This window comes from Salmo salar, chromosome 12, assembly GCF_965601325.2.
Source record: "Salmo salar chromosome 12, fSalSal1, whole genome shotgun sequence".
Taxonomy (NCBI): domain Eukaryota; kingdom Metazoa; phylum Chordata; class Actinopteri; order Salmoniformes; family Salmonidae; genus Salmo; species Salmo salar.
Genome location: NC_138302.1, coordinates 5,788,363 through 5,816,202, shown reverse-complemented (window position 1 = coordinate 5,816,202; position 27,840 = coordinate 5,788,363). Strand labels below are relative to the sequence as shown.

General features: G+C 46.7%; 1 protein-coding gene across 1 annotated transcript; it reads left to right on the top strand.

The window, feature by feature from the left end:
• Positions 1 to 48: 48 nt before the first annotated feature.
• On the top strand, positions 49 to 27,661 carry LOC106593942 (cytochrome P450 3A27). Its single transcript, XM_082958489.1, has 13 exons — positions 49 to 315; positions 1,811 to 1,904; positions 2,643 to 2,695; positions 5,293 to 5,392; positions 5,681 to 5,794; positions 8,417 to 8,505; positions 14,880 to 15,028; positions 15,431 to 15,558; positions 15,861 to 15,939; positions 21,331 to 21,491; positions 22,551 to 22,777; positions 23,412 to 23,574; positions 26,611 to 27,661. Exons 1-13 carry the CDS (start codon positions 245 to 247, stop codon positions 26,734 to 26,736), a joined length of 1,554 nt encoding a protein of 517 aa, XP_082814615.1. The 5' UTR covers positions 49 to 244; the 3' UTR covers positions 26,737 to 27,661.
• Positions 27,662 to 27,840: the final 179 nt, after the last annotated feature.

Sequence of the window (27,840 nt, the reverse complement as noted above, 5' to 3'; positions counted from 1 at the left end):
TTATTCTAGCTAGCATCACAGGTGCTATTCCGATGGGATAAAATAATAACTTGTAACCTGCACGGTCTCAGAGTACGGAGAAGAGCAACGGTCGGTAGTTGTGATCTGCCGCGTGCACAGAAGAACCACACTAGAACCAGACAGAGAAAACAACTCAAAACCTGTCAGACCATTGGACAAGTGAACTCGAACGAACCTGAGAGAAAACGGAACCTTTGTTTTCAGAAGCAGCAGGGAGCCGAATATGAGTTTTCTGCCATACCTCTCTGCTGAGACCTGGACCCTCCTGGCCCTCCTCATCACCTTCATTGTAGTGTAAGGTCTTGAAATCAAATTGTATTAGATCAAATCAAATGTTATTTGACACATGCATCGTAGTTTATATCGTGGAAATATTCAGTGAATAATATTTCACAAATACCAGAGCCTGTGAGTTCAAATAGACTTTTATTACGACATAATAAAAGCAGAGCTGGTTCATGAAAACCACTACTTTTCCAGTCTTGGCAAACACTTCTTATACAGCTGTCCTCCTTACGTCACCCCCGTAGTAACTCCTCTAAATGACTCATCCCCTCTGGCATTTAGCCACCACTGTCTTATTGGCTTGCACTAATTTTAGATTGGTTTCACTTTAGGGCATGGAAACTTTAGAGCCACAGCAATAGTTCAAACATACAGACATGTTCTCGACTAAGACAGGTGCATGCATGTAGGACCATAGCAACAGTCCATAGAAATAACCAGACATGTTATCCTGCTAGCTCCTCTGAAAGGAACACCCATGTTCTGGTAAAATCCCAAAAGGTGTAACCATAGCAACAGTATATATTAGACCATACCACTGTTACAAAAATAAACAGTCATGTCCAATCCCCAGACAGGTGCATGTCTAGTGGTGTCTAATGACCCAAACCCACATATAGAGTGCACTCATCTTGCGGACTATCCTGAAATGTATCATGGCCACACATGTTCTGGAAAATTCTCAATATTAACTGTTGTAGACTATTAGTGAAATGCTTACTTACGGGTCCTTTTCCAACAATGTTTCATAACTCAAGGCGAGACCCAGATGCAGACACAGGAGGAAGATGGTTGGAGTCTCAGATGTTAAATAATCCAAAATGGAGTAGGCAAGAGAATGGTCGTGGACAGGCAAAAGGTCAAAACCAGATCAGAGTCCAGGAGGTACAGAGTGGCAGGCAGGCTCGAGGTCAAGGTAGGCAGAATGGTCAGGCAGGCGGGTACAGAGTCCAGAAACAGGCAAGGGTCAAAATCAGGAGGACTAGAAAATGGAGAAATAGAAAAAGCAGGAGAATGGGAAAAAATGCTGGTTGACTTGGACATACAAGACGAACTGGAACAGAGAGACAGGAAACACAGGGATAAATACACTGGGGAAAACAAGCGACACCTGGAGGGAGGTGGAGAAACAACAAGGACAGGTGAAACAGATCAGGGTGTGACACAATGATAACATGGCAATATACATAATAACATGGTTAAATAGAGAATAACATGGCTATATACAGAATAACATGGTTATATACAGAATAACATGGCTATATACAGAATAACATGTCTATATACTGAATAGCATGGTTATATACAGAATAACATGGCTATATACAGAATAACATGGTTATATACAGAATTACATGGCTATATACAGAATAACATGGTAATATACAGGGATACTATACTTAATCTGACTTCTCTAGAACAAATTACTACTTACTGTGTGTGTGTGTGTGTGTGTGTGTGTGTGTGTGTGTGTGTGTGTGTGTGTGTGTGTGTGTGTGTACAGGTACGGGTACTGGCCCTATGGTGTTTTCACTAAGATGGGTATCTCTGGTCCCAAACCCCTACCTTACTTTGGCACAATGATGGAGTATAAAAAGGTTAGTACCCATTCAGAATAAACATCTCTCTCATATTTTAAACAATAGTGTTATTTTTCCCCCCATGTAAAACAATACATTGAGAAGGAAAAAGAGTACTTGCCGGTTGTTTTAACAATAGATAAATAAAAGGTAATATGAGACATGATCAGTCTAGAAGTTGTGTTGCTTGACCCTGAGGACCATAGAAAATAACAAACCCTCCTCAACCCTCACCTGTTTCAGGTGTGTTCTCTGTTCAGGTGTAAGACACACCTACATGACCAGGCATGAATCATCTGTTTCTTTTCTTTCTCTCTTTATCTCTCTTTATCTCTCTTTATCTGTTTTGTTTTGTTTTGTTTCTTTCTTTCTTTCTCTCATTCACTCTCTCTCTCTCATTCACTCTCTCTCTCTCATTCACTCTCTCTGTCTCTCATTCACTCTCTCTCTCTCATTCATTCTTTCTCTCTCATTCACTCTCTCTCTCTCTCTCTTTCTCTCTCTCTCTCTCATTGTCATTCTCATTCTCTCTCTCTCATCCACTCTCTCTCTCTCATTCACTCTCTCTCTCTCATTCATTCTCTCTCTCTCATTCACCCTGTCTCTCATTCTCTCTCTCTCTCTCTCTCTCTCTCTCATTCTCATTCTCTCTCTCTCTCTCTCTCTCTCTCTCATTCTCTCTCTCTCTTTCTCTCTCTCTCTCATTGTCTCTCTCTCTCTCTCTCTCTCTCTCTCTCTCTGTCTCTCTCTGTGCAGGGTTTCACTAACTTTGACACAGAGTGCTTTCAGAAGTACGGGAGAATCTGGGGGTGAGTTCAGTTGGCTGTACCGTACTTGGATGACTCACAACTGTACTATGTTCTTTCAATTCATCACCTGCTCGAGCTGTCATGTGACCATGAGGAATAGTATTAATAATATCAGCAACCAGAATAATGTTTCCATTGTAGTTTTATATGAGGTGGTTAAATGTGTGTCTCTGATTCTCCTCTGTGAAGGATCTATGATGTGAGGGAGTCTGTTCTGTGTATCATGTAGAATTGTAGGTGTATTCAGACCCCTTCACTTTTTCCATATTTTGTTATATTACAGCCTTATTCTAAAATGGATGTAATCGTTTTTTCCCTCATCAATCTACACACACAATACCCCATAATGACAAAGCAAAAACAGGTTTTTAGAATATTTTGCAAATTTCAAAAAAATAAAAAATATCACATTTACTTAAGTATTCAGTCCCTTTACTCAGTACTTTGCTGAAGCACTTTTGGCAGCAATTACAGCCTTGCGTTTTCTTGGGTATAATGCTACAAGTTTGGCACACCTATATTTGGGTAGTTTCTCCAATTCTCCTCTGCAGACCCTGTCTCTGGCTGGGCCACTCAAGGACATTCAGAGACTTGTCCCAAAGCCACTCCTGCATTGTCTTGTCTGTGTGCTTACGGTTGTTGTCCTGTGTGAAGGTGAACCTTCACCCCAGTCTGAGGACCTGAGCGCTCTTGAGCAGGTTTTCATCAAGGATCTCTCTGTACTATTCTCCGTTCATCTTTCCCTTGATCCTGACTAGTCTCCCAGTCCCTGCCGCTGATAAACATCCTCACAGCATGATGCTGCCACCACCATGCTTCACCGTAGGGATGGTTCCATGTTTCCTCCAGACGTGACACTTTTCATTCAGGCCAAAGATTTTAATCTTGGTTTCATCAGACCAGAGAATCTTGATTCTCATGGTCTGAGTCTTTAGGTACATTTTCGCAAACTCCAAGCGGGCTGTCATGTTCCTTTTACTGAGGTGTGGCTTCCGTCTGGCCACTCTACCATAAAGGCCTGATTGGTGGAGTGCTGCAGAGATGCTTGTCCTCCTGGAAGGTTCTCCCATCTCCACAGAGGAACTCTGGAGCTCTGTCAGAGTGACCATAAGGTTCTTGGTCACCTCCCTGACCAAGGCCCTTCTCCCCCGATTGCTCAGCCAGCTCTAGTAAGAGTCTTGGTGGTTCCAGATGTCTTTATTTAAAGAATGATGGAGGCCACTGTGTTCTTGGGGACCTTCAGTGCTCCAGAAATGTTCCCCAGATCTGTGGCTGGACACAATCCTGTCTCTGAGCTCTATGGACAATTCTTTCGACCTCATGGCTTGGTTTTTGCTCTGACATGCACTGTCAACTGTGGGACCTTATATAGACAGGTGTGTGCCTTTCCAAATCATGTCCAATCAATGGAATTTACCACAGGTGGACTCCAATCAAGTTGTAGAAACATCTCAAGCATGATCAATGGAAACAGGATGCACCTGAGCTCAAGTTGGAGTCTCATAGCAGAGGGTCTGAATACTTATGTTTAAGGTATTTCTGTTTTTTGCTTTCTCGTTATGGGGTATTGTGCGTAGATTTATGAGGGTTTTTTATTTATTTAATCAATTTTAGAATAAGGCTGTAACTTAACAAAATGCCTCTGTGAAGGATCTATGATGGGAGGCAGCCTGTTCTGTGTACCATGTAGGTGTATATATAGTGGTTAAACCCAGGTGTGTGCTTCTCCTCTGTTAAGGATCTATGATGGGAGACAGTCTGTTCTGTGTACCATGTAGGTGTATATATAGTGGTTAAAGCCAGGTATGTTTCTCCTCTGTGAAGGATCTATGATGGGAGGCAGCCTGTTCTGTGTACCAAGTAGGTGTATATATAGTGGTTAAAGCCAGGTATGTTTCTCCTCTGTGAAGGATCTATGATGGGAGACAGTCTGTTCTGTGTACCATGTAGGTGTATATATAGTGGTTAAAGCCAGGTGTGTTTCTCCTCTGTGAAGGATCTATGATGGGAGGCAGCCTGTTCTGTGTACCATGTAGGTGAATATATAGTGGTTAAAGCCAGGTGTGTTTCTCCTCTGTGAAGGATCTATAATGGGAGGCAGCCTGTTCTGTGTACCATGTAGGTGAATATATAGTGGTTAAAGCCAGGTGTGTTTCTCCTCTGTGAAGGATCTATGATGGGAGGCAGTCTGTTCTGTGTACCATGTAGGTGTATATATAGTGGTTAAACCAGGTGTGTTTCTCCTCTGTGAAGGATCTATGATGGGAGGCAGTCTGTTCTGTGTACCATGTAGGTGTATATATAGTGGTTAAAGCCAGGTGTGTTTCTCCTCTGTGAAGGATCTATGATGGGAGGCAGCCTGTTCTGTGTATCATGTAGGTGTATATATAGTGGTTAAAGCCAGGTATGTTTCTCCTCTGTGAAGGATCTATGATGGGAGGCAGTCTGTTCTGTGTACCATGTAGGTGTATATATAGTGGTTAAAGCCAGGTATGTTTCTCCTCTGTGAAGGATCTATGATGGGAGGCAGTCTGTTCTGTGTACCATGTAGGTGTATATATAGTGGTTAAAGCCAGGTGTGTTTCTCCTCTGTGAAGGATCTATGATGGGAGGCAGCCTGTTTTGTGTATCATGGACAAAAGCATGATCAAGACCATCCTGATTAAAGAGTGTTACAACATCTTCACCAACCGCAGGGTGAGACACACACACACACACACACACACACACACACACACACACACACACACACACACACACACACACACACACACACACACACACACACACACACACACACACACACACACACACACACACCTAATAAGCATCAGAATAATAATATTTATAAAATTATTACTGATATTATTAATACATTATTTGTGGCATTCATTAATCATTCATTTTAAAGTTGTGTGACTATTATGTAAATACTATGATCAATATTAAATCATATCATTGTTATAACTGTCCTCCATGTTTAAGAAATTCATTCTGAGCGGCGAGCTGTTTGATGCGGTGTCCGTTGCCGAGGACGATACATGGAGACGGATCCGCAGTGTCCTCTCACCTTCATTTACCTCTGGACGACTAAAAGAGGTAGAACCATCCCTCCATCTCTCCCTTTCTATGTTTTATCAACTTGTTATAAATGCTTTATAGCTTGTTATAAACTCTATATAAACTCACTATGAGTTTTTATAAACTCTTTATAAACTTATTATAGCTTCTTATAAACTCTTTATAAACTCTTTATAGCTTGTTAGAAACTCTTTATAAACTCATTGTAGCTTGTTATAAACTCTTTATAAACGTTTTATAGTTTGTTATAAACTCTTTATAAACTCATTATAGCTTGTTATAAACTCTTTAAAAACTCATTATAGCTTGTTATAAACTTGTTATAAACTCTTTATAGCTTCTTATAAACTCTTTATAGATGCTTTATAGCTTGTAATTAACTTGTTATAAACTCTTTATAGCTTGTTATAAACTCTTTATTAGCTCAGTATAGCTTGTTATAAACTCCTTATAAACTCTTTATAGCTTGTTATAAACTCTTTATAAACTCATTATAGTTTGTTATAAACTCTATATAAACTCATTATAGCTTGTTATAAACTCTTTACTAACTCATTATAGCTTGTTATAAACTCTTTATAAACTCATTATAGCTTGTTATAAACTATTAACTCTTTATAGTTTGTCATAAACTCTTTATAGATGAGAAATGACAAAAGTACATTTTCCAACAATTGATTACAGACAGATTATTTCACTTATAATTCTCTGTATCACAATTCCAGTGGGTCAGAAGTTTACATACACTAAGTTGACTGTGCCTTTAAACAGCTTGTAAAATTCCAGAAAATTATTTCATGGCTTTAAAAGCTTCTGATAGGCTAATTGACATCTTTTGAGTCAATTGGAGGTGTACCTGTGTATGTATTTCAAGGCCTACCTTCAAACTCAGTGCCTCTTTGCTTGACATCATGGAAAATCAACAGCAAAGGACCTTGTGTAGATGCTGGAGGAAACAGGTACAAAAGTATCTATATCCACAGTAAAACGAGTCCTATATCGACATAACCTGAAAGGCAGCTCAGCAATGAAGAAGCCACTGCTCCAAAACCGCCATAAAAAGACAGACTACGGATTGCAACTGCACATGGGGACAAAGATCGTACTATTTGGAGAAATGTCCTCTGGTCTGATGAAACAACAATAGAACTGTTTGGCCATAATGGCCATTGTTATGTTTGGAGGAAAAAGGGGGAGGCTTGCAGGCCGAAGAACACCATCCCAACCGTGAAGCACGGGGTTGGCAGCATCATGTTGTGGGGGTGCTTTGCTGCAGGAGTGACTGGTGCTTTTCACAAAATAGATGGCAACATGAGGCAGGACAATTATGTGGATATATTGAAGCAACATCTCAAGACTTCAGTCAGGAAGTTAAAGCTTGGTCGCAAATGGGTCTTCCAAATGGACAATGACCCCAAGCATACTTCCAAAGTTGTGGCAAAATGACTTAAGGACAACAAAGTCAAGGTATTGGAGTGGCCATCACAAAGCCCTGACCTCAAGCCTACAGAACATTTGTGGGCAGAATTGAAAAAGCATGTGCGAGCAAGTTGGCCTACAAACCTGACTCAGTTACACCAGCTCTGTCAGGAGGAAGCTTGTGGAAGGCTACCCGAAACGTTTGACCCAAGTTAAACAATTTAAAGGCGTATGTAAACTTCCGACTTCAACTGTATAGTTAGTAATAGCTAGCCTTGACTAGAAACAGTATATACAGTGCATTCGGAATGTATTCAGACCCCTTGACTTTTTCCACATTTATTTTACAATACAGCCTAATTCTAAAATTGATAAAATAATTTATTCCCTCATCAATCTACTACACACCATAATGACAAAGCAAAAACCGTTTTTTTTACATTTTTGCAAATTTATTAAAAATAGAAAACAGATACCTTATTTACATAAGTATTCAAAGGTGGAGTCATGCGTCCTCTGAAACATGACCACCCGCCTGACCAACTACTTCCTGTTTCACCCGGATGTCAGCAGCACTAATGTGAAAGACATGACCACCCACTTCCTGCTTGACCCGGATGTCAGCAGCACTCTGGTAACAACTCTCTCTCTCTCTCTCTCTCTCTCTCTCTCTCTCTCTCTCTCTCTCTGTCTCAAATCTTGCTGCTGTATTGGCACACTGTGGTATTTCACCCAGTAGATATGGGAGTTTATCAAAATCGGTTTGTTTTCAAATTCTTTGTGGATCTGTAATCTGAGGGAAATATGTGTCTCTAATATGGTCATACATTGGGCAGGAGGTTAGGAAGTGCAGCTCAGTTCCCACCTCATTTTGTGGGCAGTGTGCACATAGCCTCTCTTCTCTTGAGAGCAAGGTCTGACTACGGCGGACTTTCTCAATAGCAAGGCTATGCTCACTGAGTATGTACATAGTCAAAGCTTTCCTTAAGTTTGGGTCAGTCACAGTGGTCAGGTATTCTGCCACTGTGCACTCTCTGTTTAGGGCCAAATAGCATTCTCGTTTTCTCTGTATTTTATGAATTATTTCCATCTCTACCTCTCTACCTCTCTCTCTCCCTCTCTCGCTCTGTCTCTCTACCTCTCCACATCTCTCTCTCTCTCTCTCTCTCTCTCTCTCTCTCTCTCTCTCTACCTCTCTCTCTACCTCTCTCTCTCCTCTAGATGTTTGGTATCATGAAGCGGCACTCTGCTAACCTGCTGAACGGAATGAAGAAGCAGGCAGATAAAGACCAGGCCATCGAAGTGAAGGAGTAAGTTGTCACGTCCTGACCAGCAGATGGAGCTGTTGTTGTAGTTTTGGGCTCAGGACGTGGCAGTCTTGTGTGTGTGATTGTTCTGTGTTGGTCTTGTGACTCCTGATCAGGAACAGCTGGGGATCGTTGTTCCTGATTGGGAGTCATATATGTAGGAGTATGTTTGTCACTTGGTTTTGTGGGTAGTTGTTTTTGCACTGCGTGTTGTGTGCCTGCAAAACTGTTCCTGTCTTATATATTGTTTGAATTATTAAGTGGATGCTCTACTCCTTTATTTTAATTAAAGATGAGTATTCACATACCTGCTGCGCCTTGGTCCATTTCTACAGAAGACAGCCGTTACAGAACTACCCACCACCAAAGGACCAAGCAGCAGAAGAGGAGGAGGCCACAGGAGAGAAAAAGGGAACAATGGACATGGGAGGACGTCCTGGACGGCAAGGGAGCCTACACCTGGGAAGAGATCCTGGCCGGAAGGGATCGCCTCCCATGGGAACAGGTGGAGGCACTCAGGAGAGTGGAGGCAGCTGGACAGAGGAACCATCGGGAAAGTTACGCTGGAACACGGTTGGCTAGGAAACCCAAGAGGCAGCCCCAAGATTTTTTTTGGGGGGGGCACACGGGTAGCTTGGCCAGGCCAGGGAAGAGCCGTAAGCCAGCTACCCGTGACTACAGGGAGGTGCGTACGAGGTGGAGGGCGCCATGTTACGCTGAGGTGCGCACCATCTCGCCTATACGGACGCACAGCCCAGTGCGCCCAGTACCAGCGCCCCGCAGGTGCCAGGGCAAGGGGAGCATCGAGCCGGAAGGGGTGATGCCAACCCTGCACTCAAGACCGCCAGTGCGCCCTTTCGGTCCGGTGTTTCCCGCTAGACACACTAGCATGGAGGTGCGTGTCTCCAGGCTGGGACGTCCAATACCTGCCCCACGCATCAGGAGTCAACAGTCGTCATCAGAGCTGCCCGCCAGTCAACAGTCACCAGAGCTGCCCGCCAGTCAACAGTCACCAGAGTTGCCCGCCAGTCAACAGTCGTCAGAGCTGCCCGCCAGTCAACAGTCGTCGGAGCTGCCCGCCAGTCAACAGTCGTCGGAGCTGCCCGCCAGTCAACAGTCGCCGGAGTGGCCGGACTGCGCTGAACTGCCGGAGTGGCCGGACTGCGCTGAACTGCCGGAGTGGCCGGACTGCGCTGAACTGCCGGAGTGGCCGGACTGCCCTGAACTGCCGGAGTGGCCGGACTGCCCTGAACTGCCGGAGTGGCCGGACTGCCCTGAACTGCCGGAGTGGCCGGACTGCCCTGAACTGCCGGAGTGGCCGGACTGCCCTGAACTGCCGGAGTGGCCGGACTGCCCTGAACTGCCGGAGTGGCCGGACTGCCCTGAACTGCCGGAGTGGCCGGACTGCCCTGAACTGCCGGAGTGGCCGGACTGCCCTGAACTGCCGGAGTGGCCGGACTGCCCTGAACTGCCGGAGTGGCCGGACTGCCCTGTTCTGCCGGAGTGGCCGGACTGCCCTGTTCTGCCGGAGTGGCCGGACTGCCCTGTTCTGCCGGAGTGGCCGGACTGCCCTGTTCTGCCAGAGTGGCCGGACTGCCCTGTTCTGCCAGAGTGGCCGGACTGCCCTGTTCTGCCAGAGTGGCCGGACTGCCCTGTTCTGCCAGAGTGGCCGGACTGCCCTGTTCTGCCAGAGTGGCCGGACTGCCCGGTTCTGCCAGAGGTGCCCGCCTGCCCTGATCTGCCAGGGTGCCCGGCCTGTCAGGATCAGCCCGAGTGGTCCTCCTGCCCTCCGGTCCAGCCCGAGTGGTCCTCCTGCCCTCCGGTCCAGCCCGAGTGGTCCTCCTGCCCTCCGGTCCAGCCCGAGTGGCCCTCCTGCCTTCCGGCCCAGCCCGAGTGGCCCGCATGCCTTCCGGCCCAGCCCGAGTGGCCCTCCTGCCTTCCGGCCCAGCCCGAGTGGCCCTCCTGCCTTCCGGCCCAGCCCGAGTGGCCCGCATGCCTTCCGGCCCAGCCCGAGTGGCCCGCATGCCTTCCGGCCCAGCCCGAGTGGCCCGCATGCCTTCCGGCCCAGCCCGAGGGGCCCGCCTGCTCCCCGGCCCAGCCCGAGGGGCCCTCCTGCCCCCGGCCCAGCCCGAGGGGCCCTCCTGTCCCCCGGCCCAGCCCGAGGGGCCCTCCTGTCCCCCGGCCCAGCCCGAGGGGCCCTCTTGTCCTCCGGCCCGGCTCGAGGGGTCCGTCTGCCTGGCGCAGCTATCGGCTCCACCGAAGTGGGCGACGCCGAGGGTGGAGCAGGGTCCACGTCCTGCACCGGAGCCACCTCCAGGATAGGTGGGTTGGGGAGGGAGGGTGTAGCACAGTGCCGTCGTTGACGGCAGCCACCCTCCCTTCCCTCCCTTATTGTTTATGGGTTTTGTTGGGGATTTTGTTTGTTGGTGTTTTTTCGTTGTTAGGTGCATTCCGGGGTCTGCACCTTGAGGGGGGGGTACTGTCACGTCCTGACCAGCAGATGGAGCTGTTGTTGTAGTTTTGGGGTCAGGACGTGGCAGTCTTGTGTGTGTGATTGTTCTGTGTTGGTCTTGTGACTCCTGATCAGGAACAGCTGGGGATCGTTGTTCCTGATTGGGAGTCATATATGTAGGAGTATGTTTGTCACTTGGTTTTGTGGGTAGTTGTTTTTGCACTGCGTGTTGTGTGCCTGCAAAACTGTTCCTGTCTTATATATTGTTTGAATTATTAAGTGGATGCTCTACTCCTTTATTTTAATTAAAGATGAGTATTCACATACCTGCTGCGCCTTGGTCCATTTCTACAGAAGACAGCCGTTACATAAGTCCTGATTCATAACCTCTGGCTTTTCATCTTACACCTCTGAGTCTTGATATAGCCACCATTTGCCTTGATGACAGCTTCGCACACTCTTGGCCTGAGGTAGAATACCTCATGATAAGCTGTAGAATCTACCAAGAGAGATTTCATCTATATTTTTCGTAGCCATCTATGTACCACCACAAACCGATGCTGGCACTAAGATCACACTCAACGAGCTACATAAGTACACCACCTGAGTCATCAGCTTCATCAATAAGTGCATCGATGACGTCGTCCCCACAGTAACTGTACGTACATATCCCAACCAGAAGCCATGGATTACAGGCAACATCCGCACCGAGCTATAGGCTGCCGCTTTCAAGGAGCGGGACACTAATCCGTACGCTTATAAGAAATCCCGCTATGCCCTCAGATAACATCAAACAGGCAAAGCGTCAAAACAGGACTAAGATTTAATTCTACTACACCGGCTCTGATGCTCGCTGGATGTGGCAGGGCTTGCAAACTATTACAGACTACAAAGGGAAGCACAGCCACGAGCTTCCCAGTGACACGAGCCTACCAGATGGGCTAAATGCCTTTCATGCTCACTTCGAGGCAAGCAACACTAAAGCATGCATGAGAGCCCCAGCTGTTCCGGGTGACTGTGTGATCATGCTCTCCATAGCCGATGTGAGAAAGACCTTCAAACAGGTCAACATTCACAATGCCGCAGGACTGGACAGATTACAAGCATGTGTAATCAGAGCATGTGCGGACCAACTGGCAAGTGTCTTCACTGACATTTTCATCCTCTCCCTGACTGAGTCTGTAATACCTACATGTCTCAAGCAGACCACCATAGTCCCTGCGAAGGTAACCTGCCTACATGACTAGCATACCGCCCCAACAGATCCATAGCACTCATGTTGATAGCCATGAAGTGCTTTGAAAGGCTGGTCATAGCTCACATCAACACCATCATCCCGGAAACCCTACACCCACTCCAATTCACATATTGCCCCAACAGATCCAGAGATGATGCAATCTCTATTGCACTCCACACTGCCCTTTACCACCTGGACAAAAGAAACATATGCATAAAAATGATGTTCATTGACTACTGCGCAGAGTTCAACACCATAGTGCACACAAAGCTCATCACTAAGCTAAGGACCCTGGGACTAAAGACCTCCCTCTGCAACTGGATCCTGGACTTCCTGACGGGCCGCCCCCAGGTCTGCCACGCTGATCCTCAACACGAGGGACCCTCATGGGTTTGTGCTTAGTCCCCTCCTGTACTCCCTTGTTCACTCACGACTGCATGGCCAAGCACCACACCAACACCATCATTAAGTTTGCTGATGACAAAATAGTGGTAGGCCTGATCACCGACAATGATGAGACAGCCTATAGGGAGGAGGTCAGAGACCTGCCAGTGTGGTGCCAAGACAACAACCTCTCCCTCAATGTGAGCAAGACAAAGTAGCTGATCGTGGACTAGAGGAAAAGGAGGACTGAAAACGTCCCCATTCACATCGCCGGGGCTGTAGTGAAGTTGATCGATAGTTTCAAGATCCTTGGTGTCCACATCACCAACAAACTAACATGGTCCAAACACACCAAGACAGTCGTGAAGAGGGCACGACAACACCTTTTCTCCCTAAGGAGACTGAAAAGATTTGGCATGGGTCCCCAGATCCTCAAAAGGTTCTAGAGCTGCACCATCGAGAGCAGCCTGACCGGTTGCATCACTGCCTTGTATGGCAACTGCTCAGCATCTGACCATAAGGCGCTAATGACGGTAGTGCGTACGGCCCAGTACATCACTGGCACCAAGCTTCCTGCCATCTAGGACCTATATACTAGGTGGTGTCAGAGGAAGGCCCAAAAAATGGTCAAAGACTCCAGTCACACAGGGCCTCCCGAGTGGCGCAATGTGCCACTAGAGATCCTGGTTCAAGTCCAGGCTCTGTCGCAGCCGCAAGCCATAAGACTGCTGAACAATTAATCAAATGGCCACCCAAACTGTTTACATATTTTTTACTTTAGTTCATTTAGTAAATATTTCTGAACTCTATTTCTTTAACTGCATTCTTGGTTAAGGGCTTGTAAGTAAGCATTTCACGGTAAGTTCTACACCAGTTGTATTCGGCGCATGTGACAAATACATTGGATTTGATTTAGTTGTGTCGTTGTGGTCAGTAGTTGTGTGGTCAATAGTTGTGTGGTGAGTAGTTGCGTGGTCAGTAGTTTGTGGTCAGTAGTTGGTGGTCAGTAGTTGTGTGGTCAGAAGTGTTGGTTAGTAGTTGCGGTCAGTAGGTGTGTGGTCAATAGTTGTGTGGTCAGTAGTTGCCTGGTCAGTAGTTGGTGGTCAGTAGTTGTGTGGTCAGAAGTGTTGGTAAGTAGTTGCGGTCAGTAGTTGTGTAGTCAATAGTTGTGTGGTCAGTGGTTGTGTGGTCAGCAGTTGTGTGGTCAGTAGTCGTGTGGTCATGTGTTGTGTGGTCAGAAGATGTGGTCAGTTGTTGAGGTCAGCCGTTGTGTGGTCAGTAGTTGTGGTCAGTAGCTGTAATCGGTAGTTGTGATCAATAGTTGTGTGGTCAGTAGTTGTGTGGTCAGTAGTTGTGGTCAGTAGGTGTTGCCAGCGGTTGTATGGTCAGTGGTTGTGTATAGTAGGTGCGTGGTAGGTGGTTGTGTGGTCAGTTGTTCTGTGGTCAGTAGTTGTGTGGTTGTGGTCAGTAGTAGTGGTCAGTAGTTCTGTGGTCAGTAGTTGTGGTCAGTAGTTGTGTGGTCAGTAGTTCTGTGGTCAGTAGTTGCGGTCAGTAGTTGTGTGCTCAGTAGTTGTGGTCAGTAGTTGTGTGGTCAGTAGTTGCGTGGTCAGTGGTTGTGTGGTCAGTAGTCGTGTGGTCAGTAGTTGCGTGGTCAGTGGTTGTGTGGTCAGTAGTCGTGTGGTCAGTAGTTGTGGTCAGTAGTTGTGGTCAGTAGTCGTGTGGTCAGTAGTTGCGTGGTCAGTGGTTGTGTTGTCAGTAGTCGTGTGGTCAGTAGTCGTGTGGTCAGTAGTTGCGTGGTCAGTGGTTGTGTGGTCAGTAGTCGTGTGGTCAGTAGTCGTGGTCAGTAGTTGCGTGGTCAGTGGTTGTGTGGTCAGTAGTCGTGTGGTCATTAGTTGTGGTCAGTAGTTGTGGTCAGTTGCTGTAATCGGTAGTTGTGTGGTCAGTCGTTGTGGTCAGTTGCTGTAATCGGTAGTTGTGGTCAGTAGTTGTGGTCAGTAGCTGTGGTCAGTAGTCGTGTGGTCAGTAGTCCTGTGGCCAGTAATTGTGTGGCCAGTAGTTGTGATGTGTAGGTGTGGTCAGTTGTGTGGTCAGTAGCTGTGTGGTCAGTAGTTGTGGTCAGTGGTTGTGTGTTCAGAGGTTGTGGTCAGTAGTTGTGGTCAGTAGTTGTGGTCAGTAGCTGTGTGGTCAGTAGCTGTGTGGTCAGTAGATCTGTGGTCAGTAGATCTGTGGTCAGTAGGTATGTGGTCAGTAGGTGTGGTCAGAGACTGTGTTGTCAGTAGCTGTGTAATTGTATTTGTGTTGCAGGTTCTTTGGGCCCTACAGTATGGACGTGGTCACCAGCACAGCCTTCAGTGTGGACATTGACTCTCTGAACAACCCTTCAGACCCCTTGGTCTACAATGTCAAGAAGATTCTCAAGTTTGACCTGTTCAACCCACTGTTCCTCCTAATCTGTGAGACCGTACACGCACATACACACACAGACACACAGACGCAAAGTTGTACTTTTTAATCATGTGAAGTTGTATATCTTTCTATAAAACTTTCCTCTCCACCTCTCCTCTCTACTTCTCCTGTCCTCCCCTCCTCTCTTCTTCTCCCTTCCTCCCCTCTTCTCCTCTCCTCTTCTCCTCTTCTCCTCTCCCATCCTCCCCTCCTCTCCTCTTCTCTTCTCCTCTCCCGTCCTCTCCTCCTCTCCTCTCCCCTCCTCCTCTCCTCTCCTCTTCTCCTCTCCCTTTCTCCACGCCTCTCCTCCTGTCCTCTCCCCTCCTCTCCCCTCCTCCTCTCCTCTTCTCCTCTCCCATCCTCCCTTCCTCTCCTGTCCTCCCCTCCTTCCCCCTCCTCTCCTTCTCCAGTGTTGTTTCCCTTCATAGGTCCTATCTTGGATAAGATGAAGTTTACTTTCGTCCCGACTGAGGTGACAGACTTCTTTTACGCCTCGCTGGCTAAGATCAAATCTGGACGTGACACTGGGAACTCAACTGTAAACATGTTTTATATTTATATTTGATTGTTATATTGATATTTTCATCTGTACATTTATATTTGTATTGTAATATTCTGTATTTATTTATTTTGTTTAGGAAACCTATGTAACTAGTGATGGGCACCAATATGAAACGTCCATATCGATATCATGATGGAATTTAAAAACACTATTATTGGGACCCAAATATCTACATATTAGAATCTGTTTGTGTTGGTTGTGATTGGACGAGATCCATTAGAATCTGTTTGTGTTGGTTGTGATTGGACGTATTTGACCAAAATTCATTCTGCTCGCAGAATCGGGTGGATTTCTTACAACTGATGATTGACTCTCAGAAGGGCAACGACACGAAGATAGGAGAGGAGCAGACTAAAGGTACCTGCCAAACACACTTGTAAACTACTGGTACAAACACACACCTGTAAACTACTGTTACAAACACACACTTGTAAACTACTGTTAAAAACACACACCTGTAACTGTCACGTCCTGACCATAGAGAATTCTTATTTTCTATGGTGGAGTAGGTCAGGGCGTGACTGGGGGGTTAGTCTAGTTTATATTTTCTATGTGGGGTTCTAGTTTCTTTTTTCTATGTTGGTGTTTTTGTATGATTCCCAATTAGAGGCAGCTGGTCATCGTTGTCTCTAATTGGGGATCATATTTAAGTAGTTGTTTTTCCCACCTGGGTTTGTGGGATATTGTTTATGTGTAGTTGCATGTTAGCACTCCATTGTCGTCACGTTTCATTTGTTCTTTATTGTTTTTTGTATTTTGCTAGTTTCACTTTATAATAAAGATGTGGAACGCTACTCACGCTGCGCCTTGGTCCGACATTTATTCCAGGAAACATGACAGAATATCCCACCAAACAAGGACCAAGCAGCGTGTTCACCAGGTGAAACATTTCTGGACATCGGAAGGAAATAATGGAGGACAGCGACGACGACAGAGTTCGAGGCTACAGAAAGCCCAAGGACAACCCCAAGTTTTTTTGGGGGGGGGGCACATGGAGCTGGCGACTGAACAGAGGGAAGAGCCAGAGACTGTCAGGGAGGCAATGGCGAAGTTGGGAGAGAGTGAGATGAGAGAGATGTTGTGCAAGTGTGTTCTGCTCAACATCCGGTTAGCCGTCTGGTGCAACCTGTGCCGGTTCCACGCTTCTGGCCTCAAGTGCGCCTCTCCAGTCCGGTACGTCGTGTTTCTCCTCCTCGCACTATCCCTGAAGTGCGTGTCCCCAGTCCGGTGCGTCCTGTGCCTGTTCCTCGCACTCTCCCTGAAGTGCGTGTCCCCAGTCGGGTGCATCATGTGCTGCTCCTCGCACTCTCATTCAAGTGCGCCTTCCCAGTCAGGTACGTCCTGTGCCTGCTCCTCGCACTCTCCTTCAAGTGTGCCTTCCCAGTCAGGTACGTCCTGTCCCTGCTCCCCGCACTCGCCCTGAAGTGTGTGTCACCAGTCTGGCGCCACCTGTGCCAGTTCAACGCACCAAGTCTCCAGTGCGCCTCCACAGCCCAGTACGTCTTGTGCCAGCTCCTCGCACTCACCGTACGAAGTGTGTCATCGAACTGGTACCAGGCCTCCTGTGCGCGTTCACAGTCCAGAGCTTCCGGCGACAGTTCCCAGTCCAGAGCTTCTGGCGACAGTTCCCAGTTCAGAGCTTCCGATGACGGTTCCCGGTCCGGAGCTTCCGGCGACGGTTCCCGGTCCGGAGCCTCCGGCGACGGCCAACGGTCCGGAACCTCCTGAGACGGCCCACGGTCCGGGACCTCCTGAGACAGCCCACGGTCCGGGACCTCCAGATCCAAGGCCAGAGTCTTCTTCTACATTGGTGCCCAGTCCAGGCACAGCATCCAGTCCCGCTCCATGGCCGGAGCCTTCCCCTGCGCCGATACCCAGTCTAAGCACAGCCTCCAGTCCAGCTCCAAGGCCAGAGTCTTCTTCTGCGTTGGTGCCCAGTCCAGGCACAGCGTCCAGTCCCGCTCCATGGCCGGAGCCTTCCCCTGTGCCGATGCCCAGTCTAAGCACGGCGTCCAGTCCAGCTCCAGGGCCAGAGTCTTCTCCTGCACCGGTGCTCAGTACAGATACAGCGTCCAGTCCTGCTCCATGGCAGGAGTCTTCCTCTGCACCGATGTCCAGGCCAGGGCCGGTGTCCAGTCCCGCTCCATGGCAGGAGACTTCCTCAGCATCTAGGTCCAGTCCAGGCACAGTTTTCAGCCTGGGTCCATGGCTGGATCTGTGGGATGAGCGGGTTCTTCGGCCCGCACCAGAGCCACCACCAAGGATGGTGGATCCGCGAGCTGAGTGGGTTCTTCGTCCTGCACCAGAGCCGACACTAGACACACCCCGTACCCTCCCTTTTGGTTTCAGGTTTTGCGGCAGGAGTCCACGCCCTTGGGGGAGGGGGTACTGTCATGTCCTGAGAGCCTTTTCATTCTCTATGGTGGAGTAGGTCAGGGCTTACGTTGAGGGATAGGTTGTTATTCTGGCACCACCCGGCAAGGTCTCTGACCTCCTCCCTATAGGCTGTCTCATCGTTGTCGGTGACTTAATAATGACGGTGTTGGAGTCGTGCCTGGCCAAGCAGTCGTGGGTGAACAAGGAGTACAGGAGGGGACTAAGCATGCACCCCTGGGGAGCTCCAGTGTTGAGGATCAGCGTGGCAGATGTGTTGCTACCTACCCTTACCACCTGGGGGCGGCCCGTCAGGAAGTCCAAGATCCAGTTGCAGAGGGAGGTGTTTAGTCCCAGGTTCCTTAGCTTAGGGATGAGCTTTGAGGGTACTATGGTGTTGAACACTGAGCTGTAGTCAATGAATAGCATTCTCACATAGGTGTTCCTTTTGTCCAGGTGGGAAAGGGCAGTGTTGAGTGCAATAGAGATTGCATCATCTGTTGATATGTTTGGGCGGTATGCAAATTGGAGTGGGTCTAGGGTTTCTGGGATAATGGTATTGATGTGAGCCATTACCAGCCTTTCAAATTACTTCATGGCTACGGACGTCAGTGCTACGGGTCTGTAGTTATTTAGGCAGGTTACCTTAGTGTTCTTGGGCACAGGCACTATGGTGGTCTGCTTGAAACATGTTAGTATTACAGACTCAATCAGGGACATGTTGAAAATGTCAGTGAAGACACCTGCCAGTTTGTCAGCACATGCCCGGAGCACACATCCTGGTAATCCGTCTGGCCCCGCAGCCGCTTGTGTATGTTGACCTGTTTAAAGGTCTTACTCACGTCGGCTACGGAGAGCGTGATCACACAGTCGTCCGGAACAGCTGATGCTCTCATGCATGCCTCAGTGTTGCTTGCCTCGAAGCGAGCATAGAAGTGATTTAGCTCGTCTGGTAGGCTCGTGTCACTGGGCAGCTCGTGGCTGTGCTTCCCTTTGTAGTCTGTAATAGTTTGCAAGCCCTGCCACATCCGACGAGCGTCGGAGCCGGTGTAGTATGATTCAATCTTAGCCCTGTATTGACGCTTTGCTTGTTTGATGGTTCGTCGCAGGGCATGGCAGGATTTCTTGTAAGCTTCCGGGTTAGAGTCCCGCACCTTGAAAGCGGCAGCTCTACCCTTTAGCTCAGTGTGAATGTTGCCTGTAATCCATGGCTTCTGGTTGGGGTACGTACAGTCACTGTGGGGACGACGTCCTCAATGCACTTATTGATAAAGCCAGTGACTGATGTGGTGTATTCCTCAATGTCATCGGAAGAATCCCGGAACATGTTCCAGTCTGTGATAGTAAAACAGTCCTGTAGTTTAGCATCTGCTTCATCTGACCACTTTTTTATAGACCGAGTCACTGGTGCTTCCTGCTTTAATTTTTGCTTGTAAGCAGGAATCAGGAGTATAGAGTTGTGGTCGGATTTACCAAATGGAGGGCGAGGGAGAGCCTTGTACGTGTCTCTGTGTGTGGAGTACAGGTGATCTAGAATTTTTTTCCCTCTAGTTGCACATTTAACAAGTTGATAGAGATTTGGTAGAACTGATTTAAGTTTCCCTGCATTAAAGTCTCCGGCCACTAGGAGCGCCACTTCTGGGTGAGTGGTTTCCTGTTTGCTTATTTCCTTATACAGCAGACTGAGTGCGGTCTTAGTGCCAGCATCTGTTTGTGGTGGTAAATAAACAGCCACGAAAAGTATAGCTGAGAACTCTCTAGGCAAGTAGTGTGGCCTGCAATTTATCACAATATACTCTACTTCAGGCGAGCAACATCTAGAGACTTCCTTAGATTTCATGCACCAGCTGTTGTTTACAAATATGCACAGACCGCCCCCCTCGTCGTACCGGAGTGTGCTGTTCTATCCTGCCGGTGCAGCGTATATCCCGCTATCTGAATGTCCATGTCGTCATTCAGCCACAATTCCATGAAACATAGGATATTACAGTTTTTGATGTCCCGTTGGTAGGATATTCATGATCATACCTCATCTAGTTTATTGCCCAATGATTGCACGTTGGCGAGTAATATTGATGGTAATGGCAGCTTTCCTACTCGCTGTAAGGGGTGCGTACTGGCGGTAGAGAAGTAAGGCGCAGGAGAGCAAACTTTGGGTTTACAACGGAGTAGTTTAATAATGAAAACCACCAGAATCAGAATAAACAAATGGAGAAAAAAAACGTCGCACACCAGAATAAACGTGCATATGCACTTACAATAAACAATTCCGGACAAGGCCATGGGGGGAACAGAGGGTTAAATACACAACATGTAATGATGGAATTGAAACCAGGTGTGTGGGACGATAGGTCAAAACAAATGGAAAATGAAAAGTGGATCAATGATGGCTAGAAGACCGGCGACGCCAACCGCCTAACGCCGCCCGAACAAGGAGAGGAACACTCGCCTTCTGCGGGTCCGGGCGAGGCATCCGGCTCTTCTTCCTCTGCGTCGCTTCGTTTTGTGAATAATTGGGATGTCTGCCCTGTGGGGTGTTTGGAGAATATCATGTGAGTCCTGCTTGTTGTTGAAAAAATCTTTGTCTAATCCGAGGTGAGTGATCGCTGTCCTGATATCCAGAAGCTCTTTTCTGCAGTAAGATACGGTTGCAGAAACATTATATACAAAATAAGTTACAAATATCGCGAAAAAAAACACATAATAGCACAATTGGTTAGGAGACCGTAAAACGGCAGCCATCTCCTCCGGCGTCATCTTGGTTGTAAACCGTAGTCTGGCTTTTTTTATTTATTTAGATACTTTTGTACCTGTTTCCTCCAGCATCTTCACAAGGTCCTTTGTTGTTGTTCTGGGATTGTTTTGCACTTTTCACACCAAAGTACGTTAATCTCTAGGAGACAGAATGCGTCTACTTCCTGAGCGGTATGACGGCTGCGTGGTCCCATGGTGTTATTACTTGCGTTCTGTGGTTTGTACAGACGAATGTGGTACCTTCAGGCGTTTGGAAATTGCTCCCAAGGATGAACCAAACTTGTGGAGGTCTACACATTTTTTCTGAGGTCTTGGCGGATTTCTTTTGATTTTCCCATGATGTCAAGCAAAGAGGCACTGGGTTTGAAGGTAGGCCTTGAAATACATCCACAGGTGATGTCAATTAGCCTTTCAGAAGCTTCTAAAGCAATGACATCATTTTCTGGAATTTTCCAAATTATTTAAAGGCACAGTCAACTTAGTGTATGTAAACTTCTGACCCACTGGAATTGTGATACAGTGAATTATCAGTTAAATAATCTGTCTGTAAACAACTGCTGAAAAAATTACTTGTGTCATCCTCTCCTCTCCTCTCCTCTCCTCTCCTCTCTCCCTCCACAGGACTGACTGATCATGAGATCTTGTCTCAGGCCATGATCTTCATCTTCGCCGGCTACGAGACCAGCAGCAGTACTATGAGTTTCCTGGCCTATAACCTGGCAACCAACCCCCACACCATGACCAAACTGCAGGAGGAGATAGATACTGTATTCCCCAACAAGGTAACCCCCACACCCTGACCAAACTGCAGGAGGAGATAGATACTGTGTTCCCCAACAAGGTATCCCCCACACCATGACCAAACTGCAGGAGGAGATAGATACTGTGTTCCCCAACAAGGTAACCCCCACACCATGACCAAACTGCAGGAGGAGATAGATACTGTGTTCCCCAACAAGGTAACCCCCACACCATGACCAAACTGCAGGAGGAGATAGATACTGTGTTCCCCAACAAGGTAACCCCCACACCATGACCAAACTGCAGGAGGAGATAGATACTGTGTTCCCCAACAAGGTAACCCCCACACCATGACCAAACTGCAGGAGGAGATAGATACTGTGTTCCCCAACAAGGTAACCCCCACACCATGACCAAACTGCAGGAGGAGATAGATACTGTGTTCCCCAACAAGGTAACCCCCACACCATGACCAAACTGCAGGAGGAGATAGATACTGTGTTCCCCAACAAGGTAACCCCCACACCATGACCAAACTGCAGGAGGAGATAGATACTGTGTTCCCCAACAAGGTAACCCCCACACCACCACCAAACTGCAGGAGGAGGTAGATACTGTGATCCCCAACAAGGTAACCCCCACACCATGACCAAACTGCAGGAGGAGATAGATACTGTGTTCCCCAACAAGGTAACCCCCACACCATGACCAAACTGCAGGAGGAGATAGATTCTGTGTTTCCCAACAAGGTAACCCCCCACACTATGACCAAACTGCAGGAGGAGATAGATATTGTGATTTGTGTGTAACCCCGGTGCCAGATGTGGGGAGGTACTAATTTGTGTGTAACCCCGGTGTCAGATGTGGTGAGGTACTGATCTGTGTCTAACCTCGGTGCCAGATGTGATGAGGTACTGATGTGTGTGTAACCCCGGTGCCAGATGTGGTGAGGTTCTGATTTGTATGTAACCCTGGTGCCAGATGTGGTGAGGTACTGATGTGTGTGTAACCCCGGTGTCAGATGTGGTGAGGTACTGATGTGTGTGTATCCCCTGTGCCAGATGTGGTGAGGTTCTGATTTGTATGTAACCCTGGTGCAGGCTCCAATCCAGTACGAAGCTCTGATGCAGATGGACTATTTGGACTGTGTGTTGAACGAGTCTCTGAGACTGTACCCCATCGCCCCGCGACTGGAGAGGGTCGCCAAGAAGACGGTGGAGATCAACGGCATTGTCATCCCCAAAGACTGCGTTGTCCTGGTTCCCACGTGGACCCTCCACCGTGACCCAGAGATCTGGTCAGACCCTGAGGAGTTCAAACCAGAGAGGTACTGGACCACACCGTAACCACAATCTAACCATAACACAACCTTAATACAACCACAGTACAACCATAACACAACCACAGCTCAACCAAAACACAACCATAACACAACCATAGCACAACCACAATACAACCAAAATACAACCACAATTCAACCACAGCACAACCATAACACAACCATAATACAACCATAACACAACCTTAATACAACCACAGTACAACCACAATACAACCACAATCCAACCATAACGCATCCTTAATACAACCACAATACAACCACAGTACAACCACAATTCATCCACAGCACAACCATAACACAGCCTTTATACAACCATAACACAACCATAATACAACCACAGTACAACCACAATACAACCACAATTCAACCATATCCCAATATAAACACAAGAGCATTTCAACATTTTGCTACAATGTAACCACAACTACAGTGCATCATAGTACTTCGGTGCAATGTGCTATGTGTCTGAAAGAGATCCACAAATCAACTACAATACAATGTATTATGTGTCTGAAACACAACCACAAATCAACTACAATACAACGTGTAATGTGTCTGAACCACAACCACAAATCAACAACAATACAATGTGTAATATGTCTGCCCTCTCCCTGTACAGGTTCAGTAAGGAGAACAAGGAGTCTATTGATCCGTACACGTACATGCCGTTTGGGGCAGGGCCCAGGAACTGTATCGGGATGCGTTTCGCCCTGATCATGATCAAACTGGCCATGGTCGAGATCCTCCAGAGTTTCACTTTCTCCGTCTGCGACGAGACCGAGGTGAGACGCTCACCTGAGCAGACAGAATATGACATCATCAAACATCAGTAGCATTCATAGATAGAGGCCGCAATTACCGAAGTACCTATTTTAACATGGTCACCACCTGTTTTAACATGGTCAGCGCCTGATTTATCATGGTCAGCTCCTGTTTTAACATGGTCAGCACCGTTTTTAACATGATCAGCACCTATTACATGGTCACCACCTGTTATAACATGGTCACCACCTGTTGTAACAGGTCACCACCTGTTTAACATGGTCATCGCCTGTTTTAGCATGGTCAGCGCCTGTTTTAACATGGTCACCACCTGTTTATAACATGGCCACTGCCTGTTTTAACATGGTCAGCGCCTGTTTTAGCATGGGCAGCGCCTGTTTTAGCATGGGCACCGCCTGTTTTAGCATGGTCACCGCCTGTTTTAACATGGTCAGCAGCCTGTTTTAACATGGGCAGCACCTGTTTTAACATGGTCACCACCTGTTGTAACATGGTCACCACCTGTTTTAGCATGGTCATCGCCTGTTTTAGCATGGTCAGCGCCTGTTTTAACACGGTCACCACCTGTTTATAACATGGCCACTGCCTGTTTTAGCATGGTCACTGCCTGTTTTAACATGGTCACCACCTGTTTTAACATGGTCAGTGTCTGTTTTAGCATGGGCACCGCCTGTTTTAGCATGGGCACCGCCTGTTTTATCATGGTCACTGCCTGTTTTAACATGGTCAGCACCTGTTTTAACATGGGCAGCACCTGTTTTAATATGGTCACCACCTGTTTTAACATGGTCACCACCTGTTGTGACAGGTCACCACCTGTTTTAACATGGTCATCGCCTGTTTTAGCATGGTCAGCGCCTGTTTTAACATGGTCACCACCTGTTTATAACATGGCCACTGCCTGTTTTAACATGGTCACCACCTGTTTTAACATGGTCAGTGCCTGTTTTAGCATGGTCACCGCCTGTTTTATCATGGTCACTGCCTGTTTTAACATGGTTAGCACCTGTTTTAACATGGTCACCACCTGTTGTAACATGGTCACCACCTGTTTTAACATGGTCATCGCCTGTTTTAGCATGGTCAGCGCCTGTTTTAACATGGTCACCACCTGTTTATAACATGGCCACTGCCTGTTTTAGCATGGTCACTGCCTGTTTTAACATGGTCACCACCTGTTTTAACATGGTCAGTGTCTGTTTTAGCATGGGCACCGCCTGTTTTAGCATGGGCACCGCCTGTTTTATCATGGTCACTGTCTGTTTTAACATGGTCAGCACCTGTTTTAACATGGGCAGCACCTGTTTTAATATGGTCACCACCTGTTGTAACATGGTCACCACCTGTTTTAACATGGTCAGCGCCTGTTTTAACACGGTCACCACCTGTTTATAACATGGCCACTGCCTGTTTTAGCATGGTCACTGCCTGTTTTAACATGGTCACCACCTGTTTTAACATGGTCACCACCTGTTGTAACAGGTCACCACCTATTTTAACATGGTCATCGCCTGTTTTAGCATGGTCAGCGCCTGTTTTAACATGGTCACCACCTGTTTATAACATGGCCACTGCCTGTTTTAACATGGTCACCACCTGTTTTAACATGGTCAGTGTCTGTTTTAGCATGGGCACCGCCTGTTTTAGCATGGTCACTGCCTGTTTTATCATGGTCACTGCCTGTTTTAACATGGTTAGCACCTGTTTTAACATGGTCACCACCTGTTGTAACATGGTCACCACCTGTTTTAACATGGTCATCGCCTGTTTTAGCATGGTCAGCGCCTGTTTTAACATGGTCACCACCTGTTTATAACATGGCCACTGCCTGTTTTAGCATGGTCACTGCCTGTTTTAACATGGTCACCACCTGTTTTAACATGGTCACCACCTGTTTTAGCATGGTCAACACCTGTTTTAACATGGTCAGCACCTGTTGTAACATGGTCACCACCTGTTTTAACATGGTCACCACCTGTTGTAACATGGTCAGTAGCTGTTTTACATGGTCAGCACCTGTTTTAACACGGTTAGCATCATTTTTAACATGATCAGCACCTGTTTTAGCATGGTCAGCACCTATTACATGGTCTCCACCTGTTGTAACATGGTCAGCACCTGTTGTAACATGGTCACCAGCTGTTGTAACATGGTCACCACCTGTTTTAGCATGGCTAGCACCTTTTTTTAAACATGGACCTGTTTTAACATGGTCACAATCTGTTTTAACATGGTCATCGCCCTTTTTTAACAAGGTCACTGCCTGTTTTAACATGGTCACCGCCTGTTTTATCATGGTCACCTCCTGTTTTATCATGGTCACCTCCTGTTTTATCATGGTCACCGTCCTGTTTTATCATGGTCACCGCCTGTTTTATCATGGTCAGCTCCTGTTTTATCATGGTCACCTCCTGTTTTATCATGGTCACCGCCTGTTTTATCATGGTCACCGTCTGTTTTATCATGGTCACCGTCTGTTTTAACATGGTCACCACCTGTTTTAACATGGTCACCTCCTATTTTATCATGGTCACCTCCTGTTTTATCATGGTCACCTCCTGTTTTATCATGGTCACCGCCTGTTTTATCATGGTCACCGTCTGTTTTAACATGGTTAGCACCTGTTTTAACATGGTCAGCTCCTGTTTTAACATGGTCACCACCTGTTTTAACATGGTCAGCACCTGTTTTATAACATGGTCAGCACCTGTTTTATAACATGGTCAGTGCCTTTTTTAACATGGTCACCGTTTGTTTTAACATGGTCAGTACCTGTTTTGACATGGTCACCATCTGTTTTAACATGGTCTGTTATTCTCTATAGATCCTTTTGGAGATGGACAACCAGGGTTCTGTTCTGTTTAGTTATTCTCTGTAGATCATGTTGGAGATGGACAACCAGGGTTCTGTTCTGTTATTTTATTCTCTATAGATCCCATTGGAGGTGGACAACCAGGGTTCTGTTCTGTTTAGTTATTCTCTGTAGATCATGTTGGAGATGGACAACCAGGGTTCTGTTCTGTTATTCTTTATAGATCCCATTGGAGATGGACAACCAGGGTCTGCTGATGCCAAAACGACCAATCAAACTGAGGCTGGAGCCCCATAGCAACACCCCTAGCAACACCACCGCCACCTCTCTGAAGAGTCCAACAACGTGACCGAATGCAGGAGCACCCTACCCTACCCTAGAGCCCCCCACCCTAACCTAGAGCACCCTACCCTACCCTGGAGTACCCTACCATCTATCTATCTATCTATCTATCTATCTATCTATCTATCTATCTATCTATCTATCTATCTATCTGCTACTGAATATTCAGTTCTTACCCTAAACCATCACACTAATGAACAAGGTCGTCTGTGTAATCATTAACATTCATAAGACAAAACTTTATAGATGATAGTTTACTGTAGGTATAAGCTACTGAATATTCAGTCCTGACCCTGCTATTGCCTACTGAATATTCAGTCCTTACCCTGCTCTAGACTACTGAATATTCAGTCCTTACCCTAACCCTGCTATAGGCTACTGAATACTCAGTCCTGACCCTGTTATAGGCTACTGAATATTCAGGCTGGGATTCAATAGGCTAGTTAATATAATATGATAATCAGACTGAATTCACAATGAATGTTCAGTTCAGTCAGTTCAATCATAAATTACCTTTAAAATGGCACATAGCTGACAAAGTGCTGGGATTGAATCCTAGTCTCAGTCTCATGCTTGGTTTGAGTAGGACTCAGAAACCCATTTCCACCAGATAAAAGAAAGATAGTAATACTATGGATGCATTAGGGGTACATGTCTTGTTAAAGTTAGACACCAGGAGGTATTAAATCCATGGCATAATGTCATGTCTGGATCCTGTACACTACTGGCTGGTGGCAGGAATTCTCCTAGAATGTAGAACTCTAGCTGGTGTTCTCTAGAACTGTACTCTAATTCTGTTCCTCTGTGTGTTCTGCTGTCCAGTCATTCCAAAATAGAATCTTTACTGTCTGTTGAAATGATCACTGCAGCTGCTTTGTTTTAGCTTTATTAATCATCGCAAACCAATAAAAGTCATCACACTAATGAACAAAGTCGTCTGTGTATTCATTAACATTCATAAGACAAAACTTTATAGATGATAGTTTACTGTAGATATATTGGTTGAAGCTCAGTGTTAAATTCAAATCTCTTTACCATCATAATCTAAACCAATCTCTATGAAAATTCACAAGTCAACTTGATTGGAGGCACACAACAAACTCACACTTTT